The 23,802-nt window shown below is 36.4% G+C and overlaps 1 protein-coding gene across 14 annotated transcripts in view; it reads left to right on the top strand.

Moving 5' to 3' along the window:
* NAP1L1 (nucleosome assembly protein 1 like 1) overlaps positions 1-23,468 on the top strand; it is a 39,235-nt gene extending 15,767 nt beyond the window's left edge. For 4 of the 14 annotated variants that reach the window (XM_060412454.1, XM_060412460.1, XM_060412458.1 and 1 more), the window contains 13 exons: positions 3,486-3,571; positions 4,972-5,074; positions 11,762-11,903; positions 12,143-12,223; positions 12,912-13,040; positions 14,210-14,281; positions 15,067-15,206; positions 15,641-15,786; positions 15,880-15,899; positions 17,143-17,265; positions 18,025-18,054; positions 18,576-18,626; positions 19,589-23,468. In XM_060412454.1, the coding sequence (XP_060268437.1) occupies positions 3,486-3,571; positions 4,972-5,074; positions 11,762-11,903; positions 12,143-12,223; positions 12,912-13,040; positions 14,210-14,281; positions 15,067-15,206; positions 15,641-15,786; positions 15,880-15,899; positions 17,143-17,265; positions 18,025-18,054; positions 18,576-18,626; positions 19,589-19,624 (1,159 nt within the window). In that variant the 3' untranslated portion in view covers positions 19,625-23,468. Of the gene's footprint in view, positions 1-3,485; positions 3,572-4,971; positions 5,075-11,761; positions 11,904-12,142; positions 12,224-12,911; positions 13,041-14,209; positions 14,282-15,066; positions 15,207-15,640; positions 15,787-15,879; positions 15,900-17,142; positions 17,266-18,024; positions 18,055-18,298; positions 18,395-18,575; positions 18,627-19,588 lie in introns of those variants that run through there. The other 10 variants (XM_015094545.4, XM_015094544.4, XM_060412452.1 and 7 more) reach the window with 4 other exon arrangements.
* Positions 23,469-23,802: the final 334 nt, after the last annotated feature.

The raw sequence follows: 23,802 nt of genomic DNA, 5'->3' as shown, positions 1-23,802 counted from the left end.
TATTTTGAAGAAGTCACTGGGCAAGGCCATACGTCCTGGAAACAGGTTTATTGATGTCGGCATCTGGCCGGCTTGTAGTGTGGAAGGATGTCTTTCGGAAGTGTGGTCAAGGAGAGTGGGATGAGCCGCACTCTCTCTTGCTGTTTGTAATTCCATGGTAGGCTGCCAACTCAAAGGAGTAGGTAAAACAGCCTTTCAGGATGAAGGGTTATAATGGGATTATCCACAGCTGTTGTAGGCAGCAGAGCATGGAGGTGGGAGGGCAGGAAACTTGATTACAAGGGCAGCACGTTCAAGTACTTCTAAGAATCTGGCCAGTCCTCCCATGCACACTGTCTTCATTAAAAGGAGAAGTATGGGTGTCAGTGATAATGGCTCTCAAAATGATGGTCTCCTGAGTCACACTGCCACGGTGTGGATTGCTTGACCTTGGCTTCACAGTTGTCGTTGTGGATTTATTTTATCTTCCTGGGGTTTCTTTTTCTCCTCTCTGGAGTTTGCTATATCCCATGTTTTCTTTTTTTGTACTTTTGGTTTAGCACCTTCTTGGAAGAGTACAAGGGAAGTGAATTGTTCTGAGAATGGCATGACTGAAAAGGACGGTTTTGCCCTTCTGCTTGATAGTTTGGATATAGCGTTCTAATTTGGGAATCACTTTCTTTAGAATTTTGAAGGCATTGCTCCATTGTCAGGATGCTTCTAGTGTTGAATTTCAAAGTTGTCATAGTTCTTAATCACTTGTATGTGGCACTTTTGAATAAATACAGACATTTATATCTACCTATGGAAGCTACTTAGGGTTCAAGAGTTCACAATTTTTTACATGGTTAGGTTTTTGTGTTTCTCTCTTGTGTCAGGCACGCAGTTGGGGGGCCCTCTCATCTGTCAGCTCTGGGGATATTCTTGACTTCCTCTGTTGAATGTCTCCTTCCTATTTGCTGTTCCTGGAACTTCTGTTACGTGTTGGACTGCTGCTTTTTGCTCTAGTTTCTGTCTTTGTCTCTTTGCTCTTCTTTCTGGGTAAAGCAGAAGAAACTATCTTTTAACTCTTGTGTTGAGTTTCTAAATTTCTATTATTTTCGTTTTCAAGCATTCCTTTGTTCTCTGTTCCTCTTTCTATAGCATCTTGTTCTTATTTCATTGATTATATCTTTTTTTCTGGATGTTCATTCCCTTGTATTGTCTGTTCAGTCTTAAATTTTTCTTTCCTCTGTTTTGGCCTCAGTGTAGGAGGCTTTCCTCAGATAGGAAGTAATACTTGTTTGCTCATTAAGGTTTGGGTGGGGGGAATGCATAGTTGAAGGATTTTTTTTTAAGTTAATTGGAGAGTTTGAGTGTTCGGGAGGAAAGGACTTACCAATTTGGCATTTAATCAATTTAATACCCATTAGGGTGGGTATTTGTTGTGAGAATCCCCAGTGTTAGAATGATACTTTTTTCCTGGGCTGGTCACATGGCCAGTGAAGAGTGTCTGGGGGGCTAACTTGGGAGAGGGCAGCTAGGGAAGAATGTCTGTATTTGGGATTCTAGTATGCTCTCTGTGGTCCTCTAGTCGGCGCTCTCAGTTCCCTTTCCAAAGCAGAACCTATTCTGCTAGAGAGAGAGCACCCTAAGATTTAACTGTTTTATCAGGTTTTGCTTATCCTCCCTGTTTCACTCGCCTTCACCACCAAGCCCTAGTTCTAGTTGTATATTTTTAAAGACACTTTAGGCTGGTTCTCAGCTCTGCCACTACGGACTTAGATTTCAGTTCTCAGTGAATTTGTTGGCTCTTATTTCCCTGTCCTTCAGTATTTGTTTTAAAACGTCTTTCTCATAATCTTAGTGGAGATTTTAGAAGGATTAAGATCAGATGGGTATGTGCAGTCTGCCATCTAGACTTCATTTTGTTTTAATGAAAAAAGAAATACATTGGTTGTGATAGCTTGATTCTGCCCTACCCCCTCCCACTCCATTATTTACTGTGGATGCCTGTGAGCTCTTAGCAGGGTAGGAGGAGAGAGGATCCTTGCTCTTCAAAGCAGGAGTCAGCAGACTCTGTAAAGGATCTGATCATAAATATTTTTGGCATTTTGGGCCATGTGGTCTGTGTTACAGCTATTCAGCTCTGTTATAGTGCCACCAGGGAAGTTCTGCTGTACGAAAGAAACCATAGCCAGTAAATAATGTGACTGTGTTCCAGTAAAACTTCATTTAAAGAATAGAAATGGGCTGAATTTTGCCGTATGGCGGTTTGTGGACTCTTGTTTTAAAGCTTTAAGGTTTAGATGCTCAATAAGTGATTGGATGAGATGACACCTGGGGGGAGAACTGTTCCATATTATCTTTAGTTAGTGACCTTAGCTCTAAATATGCTTAATTTTATAATAAAAGATACTCCCAGAATAATCTGTGTTGCTTCTGATGGGAAGACTGCTTTTTTCCCCCCTTAGTTGACAGAAACAAATTTCTGTAGAACACAGTTGACCTTTTCAGTAGTTGTTACTGTATGAAAATTAGGTGGTATTTGTTCCTATATGAAAATTAAGTTTTCAGATGCTTTTTCAAGATATGAAAGCACCTAATTTTCTAAACCAAATACTAAAATGTAGAATCACATAAGGAATTGTATGATGATCTTTATACTGACTTAGATATCCCCGTTTTAATACTGATTGTAGTATCATGTTCAAAAACTAGATTTTTAAGATGAGATTGGAAGGATATTGTTGCTTTCTCCTAGTTTTACTCTGAGCATGAAGTGGACTCAGGTCTTCCCCCTAACTTTTACTGTCCTTCCCCATCTCCACTATGAAGTAAAGAAAAAGGAAAGTCCAAAGATAGGTACAGGCTTATGTGGTGTGTCTACAGCTAAGAGAGATTCAGGAGCCTTCTGTTTTCCCAGACTCCTTTATTAATTCTTAGCTGGAGACTTCTCCAGGATGCCTCGTGGTCCTACATGGCTGCTGGAACTAGCCATCATATTCCTGTTGTAGGGAGAGAGCAATACCGAAAAAGCCTCCAGCTGTTTACCATCCTATTAAGGAGGATGGTAAAATTCGCATTGCTTCTCCTTTTTATCTCACTGCCAGAATTTGGTTATATAGCCATATCTAGCTGAAAGGTAGGCTGGAATATGTAGACTTGTTAGATTGATGTATTATCGCATATAAAATCAAGTAGGAAGAGTGAAATCAGTAGATATTGAGTTGGAAGCACATACTTTCTGATGTTATATTCTCTGAATCACAACCCATCAAACCATATTTTTAGCTTAAAGTATAAACTTTATATTTGAAAAGCTTTTAAATGAAAATTTAAGTACTTCCAATTTGTACTTATTTACATATGAAGTTGGAAAACTGAATTACCTTTTAGATTTGCTATTTCGTATTTTTGAAAGAGGCATATTAACCTAGAAAATGAATTGAAGTTTTCTATAATTTTTTTTTGTTTTTTGGGTAATTGGTACATTTGAACCTTGGTGTGATACTATAATATTGTAGCAAAGAACAGTCTGAACTTGATCAAGATTTGGATGATGTTGAAGAAGTAGAAGAAGAAGAAACTGGTGAAGAAACAAAAATCAAAGGTATTATTTTAAATTACTTCAGGAGCCAGTGATTGCTGGCTCATGTCTTCTGGAGGACAGTAATAAACAGCATTCTCTTTTTGAATACCTGTCCACTTTTCTGACTAGCCGCACCCACAGCAGCAGTTTTTCATGTGAATGTATGTTTGGAATGGGGAGGGAGAAGTAGAAAGGAAGGTGGAGGTGGAGGAAGGGAGGAAGGCATGGGTCTGGTGACCCATCAGCGGTCACTGTGCCCTCTGCTGCTGGTTTGACATCATGTCTTGTCAAGCATTTCCCTATGAGTTTTATCTGAATTTACAAGTGTCTTAGGTAGTGGTAGGAGTTGTTGGTAGTGGTGCTTCTAAACATTAGCCTGGACTTGAAAATGTTTAACATGTAGGAAATATGTGGTATGTATGTCTGTCTGTTTTTAATCCATTCTAACCAGCCAAAAAAAGAACATTTATTAAACGTAGACAAAAGTCACTCAATATTTTCTTTAGCAGTTTATTTTTAAAAGGGGCAATAATGGTTAGTGGGGAATCACACTGCTTAAAGGGGCCAAGAATATCAAGGTACCAGATGACTTGACTTCGGTTTTTAGGCCAGAATGAGGTTTATTGTGAAAAGACTACTGAACTAATGATACAGGACTGTATCATTATGGCCAGTATTGGTACTTCTAAAAGTATGTTGGTTATCACAACTGTATGTCATCCAAGAATCAAATTACTATTAGAAATAAATTTATCTTTAAAGACATAAACTGGGAAATTAATGCAATTTTTTGATAAAGTCTATATTGACAGAGCAGATAAGATAGCAGGGTAGTTTGTTTTGCACAAATCTAGCTTATTTTTGGATAGAGTATAATTTTGAGAGGCCATTAATAACCAAATTTTGTTTGGCTTTAGTTACAGCCTTTGACTGTCACTGTTAACTTTGTTCAGATGCACATAACACATTGCACAAGCTCAAAGAATCATTCAGGTCATCATTTGACCGTCTTTCTCCCAGGCTTGAAAGTGTTGCTATTTTTGCAGTTTTCTTATGTGTTGTCTGACTTCAAAGGGTACAGATAGGCATCGGGATGAATCTTTGAACTTCTCAAAATACAAGGTGGGTTCAAAATACAAGGTGGGTAAAACACATAGGAAGATAAAGGATAGTGTTCATAATAGTTGTGGCAGTGGCCTTAAGAAGTGGTGTGCCTTAGACATCTTTAGGAACCTGAACTTTTTCTGTACGCTAGGTTTTCCTAGAGTGAATTTTCCTTAGCTTGCTGTTCGTCTGTACTTATACCAGCGATTTATGGGCTAGTCAGGAAAGGTTCATGATTAGATTGCCCTAATAAAAATAGCATAATACATTTTCATAAAATCCTTCTTTCGATGCCCTTTTGTTTTTTTTTTTTAAAGCGCGTCAGCTGACTGTTCAGATGATGCAAAATCCTCAGATTCTTGCAGCCCTTCAAGAAAGACTTGATGGTCTGGTAGAAACACCAACAGGATACATTGAAAGGTACACGTTCTTCTTTTTCATAGTCTGTCTTTCTATAATCAGCGTTGCAGGTGAATATTTTAAGGTCATCTGGGACTTAATGTATGTCACAGTGGAAAAGCGAATGTTCATCATAGGATTATCAGGGGTTTAAAATTTTGCTAAGTACCAATTTAGAGTTGGTCTTTTAAAGTTTATTTTGGTTCATCTCCATAGGAAGTATATGAATCTTAAATCATCCCTGAGATTTTAGAGATTTGTTAGAAATGCAGAGAATTAGAAGAAATATAGATTTCTTATTTATTTCATTGGTGATAAAAGTCATTAGTAATAACCCAAATATCTTATTCTGCCTTTTCACACAACTTTGATTTTAAGATCTGCCCACATTGCTGTCTGTATGTATCTCTAGTCAGTGGTTTCTTTGTGTTCCCTTGCTCTCTGATGTGCGTCCACCATGCTTCACTGTATGCTTTTTCTTTGACGGCCATCTGGATTGTCTCCAAGCCCATCAACACAGATTCCATTGTGATGGTCATCCTGGTGCCTGTCCTCTTAAGGGGCTGTGTGAGAGTGTCTCTGGTGTATGTACTTCCCGGTGGGGTGTATAGTTATGGGATATGCAAGCCTTCGGTACTTCCAGGATATGTGAAGGTTGATTTAGCCTTGTGTCCTCGCCAGCAGTTGGCATCATTCAGCCTTATAGTTTTTGTCTTTACTAGCCTAAGAGATGCAGGCTCCTTTTGTTTTGTTTGTATTTTCTGATTTTTAATGAATTGACTTTCTTTGCATGATAATTGGGAGTGAGCCTTTTAGGTTGCTCATTTGTATGTACCCTTTGGCCCATTCACTTTTGGGGGTTTACTTTTTTGTTTTGTAGGAGTTCTTATGTGTTCTAGATTTTAATCCTTTCTCAGTTTTAGACTTCGTAACTAATTTTTTGTGTCCTTTCTATTAATTTTGTCCATGGTTTCCTCCATTAAATCCCTAATTTTTATGTTCATTAAATTTTTTACCTATGTCTTGTTCTTTTGAAGATGTCTTTTCCTTGCTCCTACATTTATTGACTTGATTAGTTTTATCTTTTACCTTTAGACCATGAATCCTTCTGGAGATCACCTTTCTATTTCTTAGTAAGTTTTTATAACGCTTCACTCCACGGTTCCTTTTTCCCCATTTATTTCTGTTAACCACCTTTATTACGTATCAGATTCTTATAAACGCCTTTGTCTCTGAGCGCTCTCTTCTTATCTCTCAGCAGCACTCCTCGTTGTTTCTTTGCCTGTTCTTTTTCCATTGTCCCCCTTACTGACTAGGGCTATAGAGTATGTCTTCATATCTGACAGTGAGTTGCTTTCTCCTACCATCTCTCACCCATCATGGAACACACTCTTAAGATTGATCTTACCGTCTGTAGCCCGTTATCCCATGTATGGTTGAGGGTGAGTTTATTAGGGTTTTCTTAAAAAAAACAAACAGAACCCCCACAATAAAGCAACTTTTACTGTATTTTCTGTTTGACTTTTTTTTTTTTTCTGACTCTCAGTTTTGTTATTCAGTGTATATGTCTATGTACTGTGCTTAGTTGCTGAGTCATAGCCAACTCTTTCATGACCCCATGCACTGTAGTCCCTCAGGCTGGTCACAAGAATTCTGGAGTGGGCTGCCATTTGAGTTGTTCATGATAAAGGAGTGCTGTTGATTAGTATTAAAGTTGATTTTGTGTCCAGAAACCTTGCTGCTGTTGTTTAGTAGTTTGTTTTATTTTTCCCATAGCCCCAAAGTCTCACCTGTAAACAGTGGCAGTTTTAATTCTCATCTTCCACATTATATCACACTCCATGGTAGTTTTTCTTTCTTGATAACATTGGCCAGGACTTTCAATATTGTGTTAAGCATTAGCATCAAAATGAGCATCCTAATCTTTGCCAGAATTGAATATATAATCTCTTCACTAATTTGGTGTCTGTTGGTGATTTTTTAATGGTCTTTTTGTCCTTTATAGATTCTGATGATCTTTTGACCTTTTCTTTGAATTTACTAATTATATTAAATATATACTTTTGGAAATATGAGTTGGGTAGTTACTTAGGGTAGGTAGTTACTTATAGGTAGTTACCTTATTCACTAGTGAAAAGAGCTTACGTGTGCTGGTAAACTAATGTCTTCAATTTCTCTTGTCAATTGTGGAATTTTATTTTCTACAAATATGCATTTTATCTAGGTGTCAAATTTATTAGTATATAGTTCATACTTTTAGAAAATCTAATTGTCCCTTCCATATTCTGTACTCTGTATCTTCATTAGTTTTGTCAGTTTTCTCAATGTTTAAAGAACAGCCTTTGATTTTCCATTTTCATGTATTTTTGTTACTGCTGCTTTTTTCCCCCCTTGCCTTTAACGTTATTTCCTTATTTGGGTTTGCTCTATTCCTCCTTCCAGTTTCTTGATTGCATGTGTAGTTCAAAAAACCTTCAACAGCTATAAAACTTTTTATAAATGTTACGGGTATGTTAAGTGGAGATCTGTATGCCAAAGTCAATAGCTTAGGCATATTAGTTGTACTGTTCAGATTCTTATTGATTAATTGCTTTATCAGTTTTGGGGATAGATGTGTAAAAAAATCTTCATTCACTTAATTTACCTCTCTCTTATTATAGTAAAATAGCTTTTAATCTAATAGCTTTATTTACCTTTATTGATCTCGTAAATTCACTGATAATGTACTTCTTGTGGGCTTCTGTTTTTTTTCCTTCTAGGCAATAGTAAATTTTACCAATTTTTAATTCACCCATACCTTATGTGACATCTGGATTTTTATTTTTTACTTCCTCAAAATTATTTTTAATGAATATGAGTGGCATATTTCTGGAAGTCTCAGGCAATTTTTATTTTACCTTCATATCTGAAATTTTACTTGGTCTTCATATCTGAAAATTTTAGGTTCAAAGTCTTAAATATCTTAAAGGTTTAACTTCATTTTTTTTCTTCATTATTGTATATTATTGTGTTTCCTTTGAAGCTTGATGTCACTTTGATTCCTTTTCCTTTATAGGTTATTTGCTTTTTTCATTAACACCTTTAGAATTTACTTTTGTCTTTGATAGTTGTACGTCTCAGTAACGTCTCAGTGCTTTGAGTAAGGATTTTCATATTTCTTTCACTCTGAGAAATTTATTATTCTCATTGCTTCAGATAATCCACCTTCCTTCTCTTTTTCAGCTCTTGTTAAAATTTATCATCCGTGTCTTCATATCTTATAGCTTTTTTGTCCTTACCACTGCCTGTCTGAGAGCTTTTAAACCTCATGGATTTTTTTCCTTCAGTTGAACCTCTGTTGTTTATCTTATTTGTTCGTTGTTTTAGTTACTGTATTTCTAATACTTAGTATTCCCACCTTGTTTTAGAGTTCTTGGTCTTGTTTCATAGTATCTATCCTCCTTCATCCCTTTAAATATATATTTACATTCTTGTTTAAATCCTTCATCTGTCTAATAATGCTTCAGATGCTAAATATTTCATTCTTTCGTAGTACTCTGGAACCGTCTAGTTATTCTGTTTCTGTGGCTTACTGGGTGATATCAGTCACTCCTGTGAGTATCAAGGGAGGGATGGCAGTTAGACTTCAGTTTTGACAGTCTCATGGGGTTTAGAGAGAGGGGCGAGGATGAACCTGAGGAGAGCCCAGTCACCTCAGTCTCATGGGGTTTAGAGAGGGGACAGGATGAACCTGAGGAGAGCCCAGTCACCTCAGCCTCCTGGGGTTTAGAGAGAGAGGGGACAGGATGAGCCTGAGGAGAGCTCCCGTCACCTCAGTCTCCTGGGGTTGAGGTGGGGCGGGGCAGGGTGAGCCTGAGGAGAGTTCCAGTCACCTCAGTCTCATGGGGGGTTTAAAGAGAGAGGGGGCAGGATGAACCTGAGGAGAGTTCCCGTCACCTCAGCCTCATGGGGTTTGGGGGGGCTGCAGAATGAGCCTGAGGAGAGCGCCTGTCACCTCAGTCTCCTGGGGGTGGGGGGGGGCAGGGTAAGCCTGAGGGGAGTTCCCGTCACCTTAGCCTCATGGGGTTTAGAGAGGGAGGGGCAGGATGGGCCTGAGGAGAGCTCCTGTCACCTCAGCCTCATGGGGTTTGGGGGTGGGGGCAGGATGAGCCTGAGGAGAGCTCCTGTCACCTCAGCCTCATGGGGTTTAGAGAGAGGGGGAGCAGGATGAGCCTGAGGAAAGTTCCCGTCACCTTAGTCTCTCATGGGGTTTAGAGAGAGGGGGCCAGGATGAGCCTGAGGAGAGCTCCCGTCACCTCAGACTTGTGGGCTGGCAATTGCAGACAGTTTTCTTGGGAGGAAGCAGTCTGCTTTGGTTGTAATCGTTGCTCCTGGATTGGAGTAGGGGCAAGAGTGAGTGCTTACGGCTCTGTGCCCGTCCAGCTTTGGTCAGCTCTTTGTGTTATCCTAAGAACTGGGCTCTGTGAAGGGTGAAGGGGACAGGCAATGAGTGTTGAAAGCAGATGTAGAACTTAAAAGCTTTTCTGCACAAAAGCTTTCTTCCAACTTGACCTCACCGTTTCGTACTCTGGTTATCACCACCACCCATCTCTGCCTTTGAAGTTGCAGCCCGCTCACCCTGTCTGTGCTAGTTAAAGGCAGCCTGTGGTCTTACTCAGAATTTGGTCTTGGGGTGGGGGAGTGGTGTGTGTGTGTGTGTCTCAATTTGCTCATGGTGTGTGTGTGTTTATCAGAGAGATATAGAGCCATGGAGCCTTCTTGTTTCCATAAAGTTTCTTGGGTTGGTTGGTGTTTTTTTGGACATGTGAAGGTGAGGGTAAAGCTAGGTGATCAAGTTCTTTGACCGTCTTGACAGAACATTTTACTTTCAATTGTAAGAAGTAAAACGTGATACTTCAGGTTTTTGTTTTTTGTTTGTTTTACTTACCTTAAGTGGCTAAATAAGAGAATTAATTTGATTACAACAATATGTCTATGGCAGGAAATTTTTTTTAAGCTGTTGATTTTTTTATTGGAGAATTGTTGATTGTGCTGTGACACTGTCAGGTTGACAGCCAAGGGACTCAGCTATACATGTACATGTATCCATTCTCTCCCAAAGTCTCTCATCCAGGCTCCACATAACATTGAACAGAGTTCCCTGTGATAACAGAGTAGATCCTTGTTGGCTGTCCATTTTAAATCTAGCTGTATGTATGTGTCGATCCCAAACTTGCTAACTGTCCTTTCCCCTTATATTTTCCTTCCTCCCTGACAACCATAAGTTCATTCTCCGTGAGTCTGTTCTGTAAATAAGTTCATATGTATCATTTCTTTTTAGATTCGACTATAAGGGATGTCATACAATATTTCCTCTTCTGTTTGACTTACTTCACCCAGTATGTCAATCTCTAGGTCCATTCGTTATGGCAGGAAATTCTAATCTGGATTTTGGACGGGTTGTACAAACTGCCTGAGTGAATGTCTTTTGGGTGTTAGAGGGATTTGTAAGTTTAGTAATTTTTTGAGGGGGCTCATAAACTAGGTGTGTGTATTGTTTAAGGAAAAAAAATGTCCCATAGTGGATCATATCAGTTATACTTCAGGAAAGCTGTTATTTTAAAAATCCCCCTCCCCTCTTCATAAAATACTATGTACTTATTTAATGTAATCTCAAATTCCAAATTAAATATTGAGACTAGAAAAAAAATAATGCTGTAGGATACTATTCTTTTTCCAGAAAGAGATATGGTCCCCTCCTTTCCCCTAATAATAGACACAGGTGAGATATGCAGTTGACCCTTGAATAAGGAACTAATCAGTGTATAACTTTATACATAGTGTATAACAGTATATAAAGAGTCGCCCTTTGTATCGGATTCCTCCATCTCCACGGATTCAACCAGCCACACACTGTATAGTACTGTAGTATTTACTATTGAAAAATGTCTGCATATAAGTGATTCAAACCTGTGTTCAAGGGTCAGCTGTACATATTTTATTTGTGTTTATTCAGTGATTGTGGCATGCCTTGTGGCATCTTAGTTCCCTGACCAGGGATTGAACCTGTGTCCCCTGCAGTGGAAGCTCAGAGTCCGAACCACTGGACTGCCAGGGAATTCCCTCAGTTGTTCATATTAAAAAAAAAAAATAATTCAGGTTATCAGGATAGTCAGTTCATGACTTTTTAACTGTATGAGATAGACTGTTTCACACCTGAGATACCAGCACTGACAAGCTCAGTGCTAAGGTTTGATTACAATGAAAGATTTAGGATTTGTGATACAATTTACATTTTCTTATCAGTTTAAATTTGCTACCTGGTTAAATTTGTTCTTTTGAAATGCTTAATAGTCTTGAGGTCTGTATTTGAATGTACCTTTTGCTTCAAAGAGGAAACCTGTCATTCACTAAAGGCTTCCCAGGTGGCTTGGTGGTAAAGAATCTGCCTGCCCATTCAGGAGACCTGGGTTCGATCCCTGAGCTGGGAAGATCCCCAGAGGAGGAAATGACAACCCATTCCAGTATTTTTGCCCGGAGAGTCTGTCCCCCGGGCAGAGGAGCCTGGCAGGCTGGAGTCCATGGGGTTGCAAAGTATTGGACATGAAGCGCATGCATGTTGCTAACTATGAACGTCATTCACTAACTTTTATGCTTCAGTTCCAATATGACAAAAGTGACTTGTGTTTTACTGTGATGCTGTATAACTGGTATTTTCTAACCTTTCAGCTTGCCTAGGGTAGTTAAAAGACGAGTGAATGCTCTCAAAAACCTTCAAGTTAAATGTGCACAGATAGAAGCCAAATTCTATGAGGAAGTTCATGATCTTGAAAGAAAGTATGCTGTTCTTTATCAGCCTCTGTTTGATAAGGTAATGCTTTCCAATACTTTTTATCTAAAGTTCAAGTAGATAATAAAGCTTTGAAAATATAAACAAACTTTTGTTTGACCTCTTAGCAAAATGATTATTAAAGATATTTGGGGAAACTATCAGTAATAACAGTTCAGCTTGTGGTATGAAGTCGTTAAATCTGTGAGTGTTAATGAGAGACAATCTTTAGCTTGGATGCCAGAGTTTTATGCAGTTTGTTTTTTTTTTAATCGTTTCAGCGATTTGAGATCATTAATGCCATTTATGAACCTACAGAAGAAGAATGTGAATGGAAACCAGATGAGGAAGATGAAATTTCGGTTGGTATTATCTTTAGTGTGTTTTTATACTTCGGGAATATCTCTTTTATTGTGAGATGGATATGAGTGCAGATGAGCCACTGTTAGCCTGGCACTGTCTATACCCAAATTTACTTTTTCCTTGTATTTTTATAGTACTTAAAGTTTATAGATTTATATAAACTTTTACTTTGAACTTCCTTATGACATACGAAAGGATTGTTCCTGTTTTTTGAGTGGAGGTGAAGGCTTCTAAGTGACCTGCCCACCTTTATAGATGGCAGAACTGTGACATAGATCCAGTGCCCTGTTACGTGATTGCATTTCTCCAGTGTTCATATTTTAACCTTGATTAAGAGAATATATTTTAATTTAGAAAACCAGTGAGTGAGGCAGTAAACGAGGTTTATGTTTTTTTGCTTTTTCTCTTTACTATGCTTAAGTCTTTTTTTTTTTCTGTGAAGCTTAAATTTTTTTCTCTGCATCTCATGGGTCCTAGTAGCTTTCTTTTGGGAGGAATATGGTATAGTAAATATTTATAGAAGTAAAGGTTTGCTGTGGGTAACAGCAGTGTTTACACAATTAGACTAGAATTTCTTTGGCTGAATGTTAGAATTAGTTGAAGGTTTGTTGGGTCCTGAATGTAAAACATTTTATCAAGATGTCTAATCTAGGTATCCAGCATTCATTAATGCTGTCTTTTATTAAGGAGGAGCTAAAAGAAAAGGCCAAGATTGAAGATGAGAAAAAGGATGAAGAAAAAGAAGATCCCAAGGGAATTCCTGAGTTTTGGCTGACCGTTTTTAAGAATGTTGACTTGCTCAGTGATATGGTTCAGGTAATTTTATTCATAAAACACCAGTTTACCTCAAAGAGTAAACCTGTGGAATTTAAATGACTGTGATGACTGGTCTCTGTATTGCTGACTTTTATAGAATGATTGCCTTTGAGGGGAAAAGAGGGCTCCAAGGCTTATGGGAATCTTAGTTCCCTGATGAGGGATCAAATCTGGGCCCTTGACAGTGGAGGCACAGAAACCTAACCACTGGACTGCAGGGGAATTCCCATGATGGCTTTCTTTTGAAAGAGCTGTTGTTGGTAGAAGGGGAATTGCAGCTTTGATTAATGTAATCAAATAAATTATAATTCATTTCCAAAAATTAAATAATGAAACAGTTTCTTACATAATTGGTCATTTCACTGTAATTCTCACATAGCCCTGTGCCTTTTGGTTTTAGATGGCAGAGTATGGAGGTTATGGTGGGTTGTTTTGATTGTCTGACCAGAGAGACCTTTTTCAGTCTGAAGCTATTCCAAGGAATATTTGCACTGTCGAAGAACACTGTAAACATACGTGTGTGTGTGGGTGGATGCATGCCCAGTTACATTTGAGTCTTTGGGACCCCATAGCCCACCAGGTTCCTCTGTCCATGGAATTTTCCAGGCAAGAATACTGGAGCGGATTACCTTTCCCAGCTCCAGGGACTTCTTCCCGATCCAGGGCTTGAACCTTAGTCTTCTTGTGTCTCCTGCATTGATAAGCAGGTTCTTTACTTACCTATTTTAATAATTGTCCTTTTCTCTGGGAAACCAGTATAGATGTTACCTTTGGGAAACTTTGCCTCTCCTAATCTGAATCATGTCTTGGGCCACTTTCATCTGCATTATTACTTGTTATCTCATGTTGTGATTGTTGGAAGTTAATGTCAAGAAAAAGAAATTATCTCAAAACAATGACAGCTTATTGCATTTCTGTTTTTTAGCAAAGTAGTAAAGGAACAAGAACCAGCTGGAAATGTAACAGTTATGATCAGGAAACATTTTTAAACTAGCTTCATATAAGGCATAACCTGGAGAGTAAATCTTAAGGTTCAAAATTATACATAAAACTTCAATAAAATGTCTCAGTTCGTTAAATGCAGATTGTCCAATAGAAGAACACTAGTCTTAAAATGCCATTTAGATACTTGTTTTGATCTTTTTTTTTTTTTTTTTTTTAATTTAAAGGAACACGATGAGCCTATTCTGAAGCACTTGAAAGATATTAAAGTGAAGTTCTCAGATGCTGGCCAACCGATGGTAAAAGAGTCTTGGAATATTTCCAGTTTTGTAGCATTAGATGTTTACATAGTAGATCACTGGAACTTTCTAAAGAAAGGTGGACATTCAACAATTAGACGAGGGAGTGAAAAGAAGTTGAAAATGATATTTGGTACTTTCAATTGGTAGTCGGAATTACAGTTTGCATGTTGATAGTTGTGATGCTGTATTTATTCCTTTTCCTCCTCTGATTGTAAAAATCATCCATTTTTGATACTGAATTTAAAATGTATTAAAAATAACAGCAAAGTAACATGAATAAGGAAGTGCTTATTCTGTATTAAAAAACATGTGTCTGGAAAGTAAATAGAACAGAAGGTGTTAGAGCGTCCTTACTTCTTCATTATGGAAGATCAGCCAACAGCTTTTCCCTGAAACCATCAGGTTTATGGAAAGCAGGGGCAAAGGTTCTGTGGGCTGTAGATTCTTATATTACATCTGCTAAGGTTGGGCCTTTTCTTTGTCAGTCTAAGATTGAAAGTCCTCTCTGGGGAGATGGAGGGAAGAAAGGAGAGATTGTTCAGCTGTACCTAACCTATTTCATAAACATGTTACTAAACAGTATAAGCTGAACTAAGTTTTGATCAGTTTATTTGGTGCCATATATTGCTTTTAAGGTAATTTGGAATTTACATGACTTTCCCAGAATAGGACTTTGTCACTTAAAATTTTATGTTTATAAAAATAATACATTAAGCTTTATTTACTAAAGCATTGAAATTTTATCATGTAAAAATTTAATTTAATGTTGCTTTTTTTTTAAGAGTTTTGTCTTAGAATTTCACTTTGAACCCAATGAATATTTCACAAATGAAGTGTTGACAAAGACATATAGGATGAGATCAGAACCAGATGATTCTGATCCCTTTTCTTTTGATGGACCAGAAATTATGGGTTGTACAGGGTAAGTTTCATTTTACTACTTTAATAGAGTGCTACATCTGTTTTTGTTTAACTTAGGATTTGTGATATTTATTATTTTCTAGTCTGTCTGCTAGGTACACACATACATACCTAGTTTATCTCCAAATATTTCAGTAAAATGTTTTCTGAGAAGAGCTTAACCATTTGTGCAGGATTCTCCATGGACCATAATAGATATCTTTCCAAAGGAGTACACATTTAAATGTATTATATTGTGAGTTTGTGGTAATTATAAATACATTGAAAAATTTTGTTGAGAAATTAAAATTTTCTGTCTATACCGCTACAGAAAGCAGCACAAATTTCCCCTCTAAAATTGGAAAATAAAACATTTACTTAGAAAAATGTCAGCTTTCCAGCAATTGAAAGTATAAATGTGTTGTGATAGACATTCTTTTCTCTTTGTTTTGGAAGGTGCCAGATAGATTGGAAAAAAGGGAAGAATGTCACTTTGAAAACGATTAAGAAGAAGCAAAAACACAAGGGACGTGGGACAGTTCGTACTGTGACCAAAACAGTTTCTAATGACTCTTTCTTTAATTTTTTTGCCCCTCCTGAAGGTAAATAGTGTTTTGCTTTGAGTATTTATGGTTGTTTTCTTATGAGCTCTGTTTAACTTTTACTCATTTGGATTTCTTTTCTCAATTTTGCAGTTCCTGAGAGTGGAGATCTGGTAAGCTGAATTGTTGATTTGTTGAATTGCTTACTATATATAAAATTAAAAGACTCGTTCTCAAATGTGAGGAGTGGGGAAGTGGCCGCTAGTATTTTGTACTGAGGCTTGTAATGCAGAAAAGAGGACCTTTACACGTCTGAAAAATTACTCCATTGAAAATGCTTTTGCTGCTTCCACTGAGGGAGACTAAAGATTTTCTTTTCTTTTGAGACTTAGAAATACTGATGTGAGGGATTCAAGTTTTCAAACTATTAAGTTTTCTTCCTTATTGAAAATGGAGTGTATTAAGTCATTTATACTGTTTAGAAAACACTGACCACATTCTGCTTAGATTTCTTTTCTGTGGTTATTATTCCAGTAGAAATGTGGTTATTTTGTATATGTTGATCACATAGCTGAAATGTCCTTGGCATACAGTCTGGAATAAGGAACAGCCTTAAAGAAATCTATACATGCAGTGTAGGCTAGACATGTTTTGAATTTGGCTTAAGTCTGTTACCAAGTATTGATGAAAACAGTCTTGAGTAGTTACGGATAGAACATCTCTGTCTGTGATTAGAATTTTTCCTTGAAAGTCTTCTCCCCTAACCCTTTGGTGTTTTGTTGTTGTTACTAGATGGGATTGTGTTGATGGATCAAAAATAAACATTCAGGATTTCACAGAATATTTACTCATTGTTTAGTATCACAGAATTGAAACTTTAGTCTTATCCATAATTTTAATTGTGAATAATGTCAGCAGCATTTCTCTGCTGCCTTTTGCCATTAAGTAGTAATCTGAGACTGACTTAGTCTTTATCAAGTAGGACTTGGTGACATTTGGCACTGCCCAGCTGCTTGGATAAGTCTCTTTTGGGAAGTATGAAGTGATCCTCTCTGGTCTATATTATGTGCCATATACATAATTTTATTTATAAGAGTCTAAGATCCTTCCTTTTATTCCATTCGGTGTTTTCAATAATATTGAAAATTGCCGTCGTATAGCAAAGTTGCTATTGTAACTTTTAAACTAGAGGAAACTAAGCAATGATCAGTAGGCACACTGACCTCCTAACATTTTCTTTTTATTAAAAACCTGTAAACCTAAGGCACATGTAGAAGACTATTTGATCATGTACACATGAGCTACTTTTAAATGTTTAAAGTGAAGTTGAGTTTCTATGAATGATTTAAACCGAGCAGTCCCACATAGGCCAAATTTAGTAAGTTGCTGCATTTTGTGCTTGGTTTTCTTTAACAGGATGATGATTCTGAAGCTATCCTCGCTGCAGACTTTGAAATTGGACACTTTTTACGTGAGCGTATAATCCCAAGATCAGTGTTATACTTTACTGGAGAAGCTATTGAAGATGATGATGATGATGTGAGTGAATCTGAGTCCTGCAGTGAAATCTTTTGGTGAGGGTGTGGTAGTCAGAATTGGTAGAGGTTTAATGAATAGATGGAGCTGTTAAAAAGCAAGACAGAATAATTCAAAATTAGGCTCATTCCTTACATCCTTTTCAGTAACTTCTTTGAATTGTTTTAAACAGATTCTCTTAGAATCTGTGTTTGGTTTATTGTAGTTTATATTTTCCTACTATTAGGAAGGCTACTTTGAAATAGTAAAACTTCAGTATGTTGGGTTAGTGTTGTAAATCCATTACATGTTTTTGATTTGACCAAGCAAATCATAACCTTGGACATTTTTGAATTCTGATAAAAATCTTCATTAGAAAGCATGGGATTTTTATTCATAGAAATACAAAGGAACAATTTAAGGTGAAACTAGGTGGTTCTCCAATATTTTGGACATCTTTCTTGTTAAGTGGCAATCATTCAGATAGGGTTTAGGTCCTTTTTTTTACAGACAAGTAATATTATTTACAGACAAGTCATAGTTACCTGCTCACACTTTACCCATGATTATCCTGTGTTCTTTATTTTTTAAGTTGTTAAATTGAGATCATGGCACTGAGCTGGGTCATTCATGTAGCTATTGTCCTTGTTTTAATCAGTTGCCAAACGAAAGTATTCTTTCCTTTTTTTTTTTAGACATTAGTGGATACAGTGGTGGATATTGAGTAAATGCTACTTTCAGATGTTAGCTTCATTCAAACGTCATCTTTTTTCCCTTTTTTAGTATGATGAAGAAGGTGAAGAAGCGGATGAGGTAATGTTTACCAAATGAGCAAATAATTCTTTGTTTAACACATTGAGAAGCAAATTGAGTGACTCATGTATTCCATTGGTATATTCATTATTCCATGATATGGGATAAAAATTTTTTTTTTTTTTTTTTGGAAAAACGTGGTTTTAGAATTCTACATCCAAGCAATGTATGTATGAGGTTTCAATAAATAAACTGCAAAACTCAGAACACTTTTTTTATTTCAAATAATTCTGTTCTGCTGCAGGGTTATCAGCTCTTTGAAGAAGTCAAAAGCTGCAGTAAACTTTTTCAACGTTGGCTGCAGTAAATCTTTTCAATAAAACCTGTCTGGATGTCTCAAGTTGTGTTGGGAAATTTTTCATATTAGAAGCTTTCAAATTAAATTGCATTGTCACCAAACTCTGTAATCATGAAAAATCTGTTGACTTATAGAGTAACTTGTATTAAATTCTCCCTACATTATGAGCCATTTCTTCCTACTGTGTGCCTACTTCATGGATGCATTTTGAACTTTAATATAGGAAGGGGAAGAAGAAGGAGATGAGGAAAATGATCCAGACTATGACCCAAAGGTGAGCAAAATTAGTGCTGTTTTCTGTTAGATTTAAGGCAGGTTAAGTATGTTTCTCACTATAAAATTTATTTTTGCCCTTAAAGTCTTTAATTAATGTTTCCTCAGTGGCATTTCAACAGTACGTGTAATTTCAATGTACCTTTCCTAAGAAACTTTTATTTTTTGGTTCTGAACTTTGGTTTTTCATAGTTTCAGCCTAAATACCCCTAGGATTCTATTTTAATGGTGCCTTATCTTGGGCATTTTTAAGCATTCAAAATTACTTATGCTGCTGCTGTTTAGGATGTTTTCTCTCCTAAGGAATGCTTGTGAACAGGTTTTAAGTCCTCTGCGTGCAGGAGTGCACAGAAACGGGAGCGGCGCTCTCAGGTTCTCCAGTCACTTCTTCCCCATGCCCGAGTCTAGGCTTCCTGTCCATAGGAAGGTGTCATATCAGGGTTAGGAAAGGACTGTACCTCCTACAAAATGCTGGGTTTTTACCAGGGTTCACTTGAAACTCCCAGGTTCTCTTTAATGCATTTTTTCATTTGCTTATGCTGTAAAATACCCAGAAGACGCTTTAACTATTCATCAGGTAAGAGAGGGTAGTTAAAAAATCAAATATTCTGACATGTCTGAATTGGTCTTAACAGCTAAATATGAATGAAATTAGTAGTTTTGAAAGGCAGAAACAGTTGGTAATATGACTTAAGATAATTTGTTTGGCTATTTTAAGATTGTACTTCAGTGTGTTTCACTTTATGGCATTCATTCTACAGTGTAAAATCAGGACTTTGTTCTAGCATTTTTGTGACTAATATTTGAATGAGTAATTTGCTATAAGTACTATATCCCTTTTATTAAATTCGGCAAAAATTTTGACAGAACAGTGAGATAATGTGATAATTAAAATAATTATTATTGAAAAATCAACTGAAGCAGATAGAAAAAGATAGATTGACTGTTGTTTTCCTTTAACAGAAGGATCAGAACCCAGCAGAGTGCAAGCAGCAGTGAAGCAGGATGTGTGAGGCCCTGAGGATAACCTGCACTGTAATAGCCTAAACACAGCTATTATTTACTTACAGCCTTATGTTTTCGTATTTTCTTGGTAGACTCAGAAGTTTTTTTTAAAGGAAAGGAACTGATATTTTAAAGACCAGATTTGTTCTACTTAGCATTTTAACTAGTTTTTCTGCCAGCTGCATCGAGTGCGCAGAATCTCTCACGCATGTTCGTCCGTTGCTATATAGTTTGGTTCTTCTTGGAATATTTTTATCATGTAACTGTTAGATTAAAGCTATGAAAGTGAACAGAACTGTGAAATGAACCCGATTTTTTTGTCTTGCTAAGTTTTTTCCTGAAGAACCAAAGTATTTTTTCAGCTGGTTGAATGGGTTTCAGTTTGCTTGCAAGAGCTGTGCCTTTCATTACTTTGTTACAGTAATACAATGACTTGCATTAAGACAATTCATCGTTCGAAAAGCAAAACTTGTCAAGACAAGTATATGGTTAAGAATTTCCAGTAAGACTACATCTGATAATTTAGATTAACAGGTTTTTGTATGTCAGGTGACATTATTTACTATAAGAGAAGCCGATTAACTAATAGTACGGTTATTGATTATCTTAGGGAGGTGAATAAAACCTAGTATTTTCAGAAGTTATGCCTCATTATTTTTATTTCAATTGTACTTTTAAAATTTGACCTCCATTAATTAAGCATCTTCTCTTTGTGGTAGGATCTGCCTTCTGCTTCCATGGAAAGGATGAATTTACACCATTTGACAAGCCTATTTCAAGTTTTTTGTTTGTTTGTTTGCTCATTTTTGTTTTCGCATCCTAAAATAAAAATGTCATATAATTTTAGTTCTCAAAAGATAATGTCTTAACTTTGTACTAATTCAGGTAGAAGCAGAGGCCTAGCATAAATTATGTACCCAGTTTACCATATTACTGAAGAAAAGGGGGCCAGATTTGGAAGCGGTACTGTTACATCTACTAATGAGAAAGTATTAAAAAAAAAAAAAAGACAGTTCTTAAATGATTTAATGGTTTTCATAGAAAAAGTGAAAGGTTAAATTTCATTTCCTTTGGTCATAACTAGACTGAAGGCCCCAAGCCTCTACAGTTAATTCCAATTCTTATTGCTTAACGTGTGTCATTTATTTACCCTTGCCTATTGTTTTACTGTGTATTAAAATGGGTAGTACTGTTGACTTAACTACCTCACAGATGTGTTAAGGCATAATAAGTTAAAAATTTTATGAAATGTTTCTCAGTTGCATTAAAAGCTCAAAACTTAGGACCTATCGTACCATAAGTATGTGATATTCAGCATCTTAATTATACCAAGGCTTGATATGAATAGTTAAACTGGTTAACCAAGTTTAAGACGCTTTATTCTGGATCCAGTCAGGCAACACTTGCAGATCTTTGTGTGGCTCCTGTTTCAACAGAAGTAGGTAATGAGCAGCTATTTCAAGGGGTCCTAGGATTTTTTTCCAGCTATTTTAAATTTTGACTATGTTGTAGTAAATACTATAGATGGCATGGGACTAAAGGGGAAATAAGACCATTGTTAGAGGGGGGAAATGCCATTAAATTAGGGACTGTAGAGCCACATTCAAAATACCTCAGGCTAAATACTGTTACTTTTGGGGATGAATATTAAAGGTTGGACAGAGTGGACTAATTGGGTTGTAATTATAGGAAAGCTTAGAATTCCTGGTTTTAATAAAATTACATTGGGTTCGTTTTTAGAGGTGATAGAACTTCTGTTTTAAAAACTTAAGTATTAAGGTCTTAGAATATAAACACATTTTGTTATTCCTCCTGAAATTTTAACTACTGGAAATCCTTAACCAATTGCAGTAGTTTATAAAAAATACCATGAAAACACCTGTTTTTCCTCTTTATTTTCAAAATGATTTTGCTTGTTTTAATTAGACATTCTGCACTGATTTTTTTTTTGTACCCATAGCTCATCTGAACACAGCTTTTTCTGAACTAAAAAATTTTAATCTGAAGCTAGAATCCCATTTTTAATGAACTTAAAAGTAGCAGCAAAACCATTCCTTTAGGAAATAGCTATTGCCAAGAACAACAGATCTATCTGTTGTGAAGAGATAGATAACTGTTTCTTGTTATATCAGGGGGGAATATGGTCTGCAGAAGGATTTTTTTTTTTTTTTTAATAAAGTTGGAGTTTCAAGGGATATCTGTTCATCAGTGCCATCTCTCCAGTTTCAAAATGGTTTTATTCCATTTTAGAAATCTGACATGTAATTTGAAATCCTTAATAAAATTTGAATTTAATTTTATAAAATGTACTGGTGATATTTTGGGTCGTTTTTGAAAAAGAATAAGTATATATACTTTTTTTTTAAGAGTGGAGATATTTTGAGTAGGCTATTCTGTGCTTAGGCCATGATGGCCTGTAAAACGTATAATTTTAAAAGCACCTTCCCAAGCCCTGCTAGTGGAGTTTGTTACTGGAAGACTAGAAAGGAAGGAATTTCATGTTCTGCACATTATGCTCTCAGTTACTACAGATGGTTTTGAAGCCCTTTGAATTCTGTCTTTACATTTTCAATTTATAGTTTTCTGTAGTCCAGGCTGTGACTACCAAAAAGTTCTCTCATTTCTTTCTAGAAATGGTAAAATCCCATATGAATACCTCCAAAGTAGTACAGTTAAGATTTTTTTCTATCTTTATGGTTACTCAAATATGGTAATAAGCAGAGAACAACAGTTCCATAAATTGTTTAACATGGCTCTCTGAAAGTTAACTAGTTCACTGAAGCAATATTTACGTGACATAAAAATGTCTTAATAGTGTGAAATTGGCTTACATAGCAGTGCTTTAAAAAATGGGATTCTACCTCATTCCTTTATAACACACTTAATAGCAACACATAAACCTTAAAAGGACACATTAGACTTGATAGAAATATTTTAATTATTCAGTGAGCAGGTTGATGGTATTGCTTGGTAGATAATGAGGTCTTTAACTGAATTAACTGTTTATATTACTGTTGCTTGTAAAACAGTATGAATTTGTGGGTTATCTTGAGTTGTAGCCCATTCCCATCTTTGAATAGTAAAACTTATGAATTACTGTTTGAAACCTCATCATACCATGTAGAAATGCTAAAACTATTCAGATACTCTTTGCTTGGCTTTAGGACTTGGTTTAGAATTTGAGTCCTATTTTTAATGAGTTAGTCTTATAAAAATTTTAGCCTTTATATTTTTGACTAAGTCAAGCCAAATGTTGTTTTAAATGTACAGAATTAATGGATAGTATAGAACAAGCCTACATTCTTTATAGGAACCTTAGGAAAAAGAAGTCACATGCTAATGTAGTTTTTAATCTGCACTGTATATATGTGAACTGGATACATGTTTATAATTTAGGTGGTTTGCTACTTAAAGCACTAAGTCTCTAATAGCTGAAAAATAGAAATGATAATGGCAAAATTAACATATATATGTAGTGGTGGTTTTGTATACGAGTTTAAAAATCCAGATGCTAAAAATTTAACTTAGAGGAAAAGCCAAGTTCTTGAACCAATTAAGGTTTGCTTACTGACTTCAGAGAAATGGGAACATCTTTGTTGGGATGTGGAATTACTTTCAAGGATAAATGTTTATTAGAAAAATTGATGTATTCAGTTAATTATATTTTCAAAAATACAATATAAGCTGTATCTTTTGTTTCTTCAATTTGACGTTATACTGTACTTTGTTTTTTTCAGCTTTTTAAAAATTTGAGGTATTGACTAATTTTCTTAAGTGTGAAATAAATGAGAAATGGAGCTTAATAACTTAGCAACAATAAATTGCCAGCAGGAAATAAGTTGGTAATCATATTGCTTAATTTTCATATTGAAAAATGAGAGTTTATAGCTTTTGTAGAGCTTTATTATTTTGAAACTCAGCATCTCTAGCCTCCTACCTACCTGGCCTTGCGCAGGTGCATTAGCCTCAAGCGCTGCTTTCTCTGCAGTTGGCGGGGTTGCTGCCGCCTCTGCCTCTTGCATCCTGTGAACTGTCTGCTGCTCATAGGTCATACCCAGCAGTTCCACTTCTGCCACCTTGGTTCTTCAGAAAGGCTGCTTTTAAATTAAAAAGTAACTGGGTATAGGTGTTGAAAAATGCCAATGCCGAAAGCAGATCTCGTATCAAGAATT

Source organism: Ovis aries, chromosome 3 (genome assembly GCF_016772045.2).
Source record: "Ovis aries strain OAR_USU_Benz2616 breed Rambouillet chromosome 3, ARS-UI_Ramb_v3.0, whole genome shotgun sequence".
NCBI lineage: Eukaryota > Metazoa > Chordata > Mammalia > Artiodactyla > Bovidae > Ovis > Ovis aries.
Note: the sequence above shows the minus strand (reverse complement) of the source record. Positions and strands in the feature narration are given on the sequence as shown.